We start from the raw sequence: 3,848 nt of genomic DNA on the forward strand, positions 1-3,848 counted from the left end.
CCCTCTGTTTGACCCTCCACTTGGCCCCCCCGTGTGAGTAGGTCTTTTTCTCCCAGTGTAGGGTGACCATCCCCCTCTCCTGTAGCAGAGAGGAACACACCTCCCTCATGAGGCGGGACACCAGGGCCAGCTGGGACAGGGACAGGCTGTCCAGGAAGCTCACCATGTGGCACAGCACCTCATAGGGCAGAGCACTCAGCCAGTCCCCCCCTCCTCCCCCCCTCTTCCTGAGGGTTGTGAGGGGCTCTTGTGGGTTCCCGAGGGGTTGCGCCCCCTCCCCTAGAGAGGCAGGGAGGCACGGTCGCAGGTTGAAGCTGCTCATCTCCTGGCTGGAGGGGACGGTGTTACGAGAAACAAAGTAAGGGGCTTGTGCATTGCTATGGGAGAGTTTACCGAACTACATATGCGAATACTGAATTATTTACAAAATACGATCTTTCAGAAACAACGTTTTTTTCTGTATGATTTGCAGTGTTGCTCACTTGTAGGTGACTGTGGCTGTGTGTGTGGAGGGCTGGAACCTCCTCTGGATGTGGGTACAGCCCAGGTAGGCCAGGGGACACCTCTGCTCAAACCAACCACTCACACACGTCTGGATGTCTGCGTGCACATTCCTGAATGACGATGTTATGACAGGAAACGGTTAATTTCATGTGTAAAGCAAACTTTCCGAAAACAAATGTATACAAAATCTCAAGGTGCTTTTAACAGCCAATCAACAAAAGCAATGGCAATATACAGGGCCCTGCGTTCAGTAATTAATGGGAAAGTGAAAATGTTGTTCTTATTTTCTCTAGTTATACTCCAAAACATAGGATTTGGATTGTTGGTTTCATCATTTAGAAATGACTCCACTGATTATACATTCCTCTATTTCAGGTCACGAAAAGTCATGTGACAATTGGCTTGACAGGAGTTTCTGGTTAGTCAGGTGTGTTGTGTCACATCATGTGACAGGGTCTGGTGAATCCAAAAGGTTTGCTACCATCGCGTTGGTAGCTAGCTAGCAGCTACGAAAGAACATTGCTATGAACATCTAACATGCTGATAGAACATCAACATACTAAAAACACATAACTACACATAATTAAATGATCACACAGATCTTGCTTTTGAACATGTCCTAAAACGTACGTTTGTTTACAAGCCTTGTATCACTAACCCATAGCCACGAAGCAGGACGGAAGACGATACAGTGAATCCAATTCACAAATTATAAGTATTTAATGACCCTAAAACTGTTGTTTGTTATATCGAGTGGGCACTTCAACACTTAGACATTTGTAATATGAAAAACATAATATGTAATATGAAAAACAAAAATAAAATATGATATTTTTTTTTAAAAGAAGCCTTTGCCTTTGGAGTCTGCTATTGATGCCTGTCAACATTAGGACCAAATAAATCAGTCAAGGAAACCGAGGCTTGCCAGGAGTTCTTCACTGTCTCGTTACTTACGCAGGGCACTGTATACTCTAGTGTAGAACTGTATAATACTGCTTCATAAGGACACATTACAGCACATTACAGAGGCGAGCACAACAGTCACCTGAAGTGTTTGGGGTACTCTCTGCGTTGGAAGGTGTGTCCACAGAGGAAGGTGAAGGCGGAGGTGACCTTGTTGTGTCTGCTGGTCACACTCTCTGTCTGCAGCTGCAGGCGGAGCTCCGCGGGCCTGTCCGCCGTCACGTCGGCCAGAGAAGCCTCGCGCCCGAACGGAATGGACAGGAAGTTATAGGTCTGTGTCCCCTGATCCCGAAACATAGCGTCTGTGTAGGAAGACTCAGCGATGAGGTGACCCCTCATTTCCTTCTCCAGAGAACACAACAGGGTGGCCTGTAAGCACAAATGTAACACTTTACACCATGTTATCGTTTCACCGTACTGTCCTTGCTTTCCCAACCATGACTTCCATCAATCCTCATTCAAATGAGTAAATGCCTACTTTTGATCACTCCCAATATAAATTACACAATTCTAACTTTCTCTTCATATCTGCATGCTCCAGTTCCTAATCTATAATAATATAGATAATATCTAATATACTGTATGCCAGAGTGTACACTTTTTTGGATATATTGGAATCAAACCCACAGTTAGTGTTGCTAGTCTCATGCTCTACCAACTGGCCAACATAGGACCACAGTGCAGTACATGTATGTTTGACAGTGTGTTTAGGGAGAGGTTAATTTACGGGGCCCTCAGGGTTTCTTATTCAACGTTGGCGCAATGTCCCTAACCAGTCCCAGCGAGGTCTCTCCTTATCTCAATGAAACTCACCAGCATAAATAAAGGTTAAATAAAAACATGACTGTACGCTACTGTACACCAGGAGTTGACTGTATTAACAAAAGGATGTAGTTGGAACTCTCACCTGCACCTCCTCCCAGCAGGGAATGTCCTCCAGTGTCACCCCCAGGTCACTGGTGTCCACCCCGCAGCTCACCCGCTTGAAGAAGTTGGGGTTGCGAATGTGCCCTTGCTTGGCATTATAGCTGGTGGGGATTTTAAACGTGCGCACTGTGATGATCTTCATAGGCTCCAGATGACCATAGACGAACCTTGGGCCTCCTGGTGGATAGGTAGAGGCAATACACAGGCTGTCCATGTGTGTTTGTGCCCCTGCGGTGGTCAGTGTCTGCGTCTCCGTACCCTCCTCCATCAGAGTACCCAAGTGTTGACCTTTAACCCCAGAACCTTGAGCCCCAGCCGCTGCCACCTTGCCAGCCTGCACGCAGCCTCCCTTCTCCATGCTGAACATGCGCTCCCAGGCGCTGTTCCTGGACAGACCTTTTGAGTCCACTCCCCCGCCCCTGGCCAGCTCCTCTCTCTCCTCCTGGCTCAGCTCCTTCTCCCACTCCACCTGCTCCTTCACCTCCTCTGCAGAGGAGGCACCCGACCAGCAGGTACTCCCAGATCCTGGGGTCTCAATCACCCCGTTAGGGAGAGATACCCCACCCACAGCTCCCTCTGCTTCCTCCTTCAGGGCATTTCTCTTCTTCTCCTCCCTCTCCTTCCTCTCCTTCTCCTCCTCCTCCTCCTTCTCCTCCTCCTCCTCTCTCTCCTCCTCTACCACCTTCTCAATCAGCTCGGGGAAGATTTTCTTCATCTTCAGTAAGTGAAACAGGTGGTCCTGGTCTCTCAGAGCCGTGGCCAGGTCCAGCCCCCCTTCCTGCCCTGCCCCCTCCTCCCTCATTAGGTTCTCCTGCAAGGCGGGGTGTGTGTGCGCTTGTGCGTCCTCTGCTGGCCAACGGTTCCACTCCATGGAGCAACACACAACGCTGGCGGGACAGGCCTGTAGGTGGGGAGCCAGCCAGGATCGGGGCATTTCGATTGGGCAGCCGTAGTCTGCGTTGATGCACGGAACCCTCTCGTTGGGGCAGAGCAGCGCATGCTCCTGCTCTTTGCACAGGTGGAAATGGGCGCCGCACAGCAGGCGACAGGGGATGATCACACAGGACACAGAGACCTCCACTGGGGCTCTGCAACAGCGGCTGAAGCAGCTCTCACAGTGACGGTGCAGAGGCACACCAGAGGGACGGGAACGACGACTCTGAGAGAGAGAGAGAGAGAGAGAGAGAGAGAGAGAGAGAGAGAGAGAGAGAGAGAGAGAGAGAGGGAGAGGGAGAGAGAGAGAGGGAGAGAGAGAGAAAGAGAGAGAGAGAGAGAGAGAGAGAGAGAGAGGGAGAGAGAGAGAGAGAGAGAGAGAAAGAGAGAGAGAGAGAGAGAGAGAAAGGAAGAGAGAGAGAGAAAGGAAGAGAGAGAGAGAAAGAGAGAGAGAGAGAGAGAGATTTTAGATCTTTTGATTTTATTTTATATTTATATTTCATTTGTTTTACTAATTGCAT

At 49.4% G+C, this 3,848-nt stretch overlaps 1 protein-coding gene across 1 annotated transcript in view; it reads right to left on the bottom strand.

The window, feature by feature from the left end:
- LOC308174426 (F-box only protein 40-like) overlaps nucleotides 1–3,848 on the bottom strand; it is a gene marked incomplete at both ends in the record, with an annotated part of 4,304 nt that extends 456 nt beyond the window's left edge. Inside the window, 6 exons of the mRNA XM_080549505.1 lie at nucleotides 2–329; nucleotides 483–614; nucleotides 1,550–1,836; nucleotides 2,375–2,919; nucleotides 3,058–3,553; nucleotides 3,840–3,848. Of these exons, the coding sequence (XP_080405631.1) occupies nucleotides 2–329; nucleotides 483–614; nucleotides 1,550–1,836; nucleotides 2,375–2,919; nucleotides 3,058–3,553; nucleotides 3,840–3,848 (1,797 nt within the window). The remainder of the gene's footprint in view (nucleotide 1; nucleotides 330–482; nucleotides 615–1,549; nucleotides 1,837–2,374; nucleotides 2,920–3,057; nucleotides 3,554–3,839) is intronic.

This window comes from Nansenia antarctica (assembly GCF_963989245.1).
Source record: "Nansenia antarctica genome assembly, chromosome: 20".
In the NCBI taxonomy this organism is placed as follows: domain Eukaryota; kingdom Metazoa; phylum Chordata; class Actinopteri; order Argentiniformes; family Microstomatidae; genus Nansenia; species Nansenia antarctica.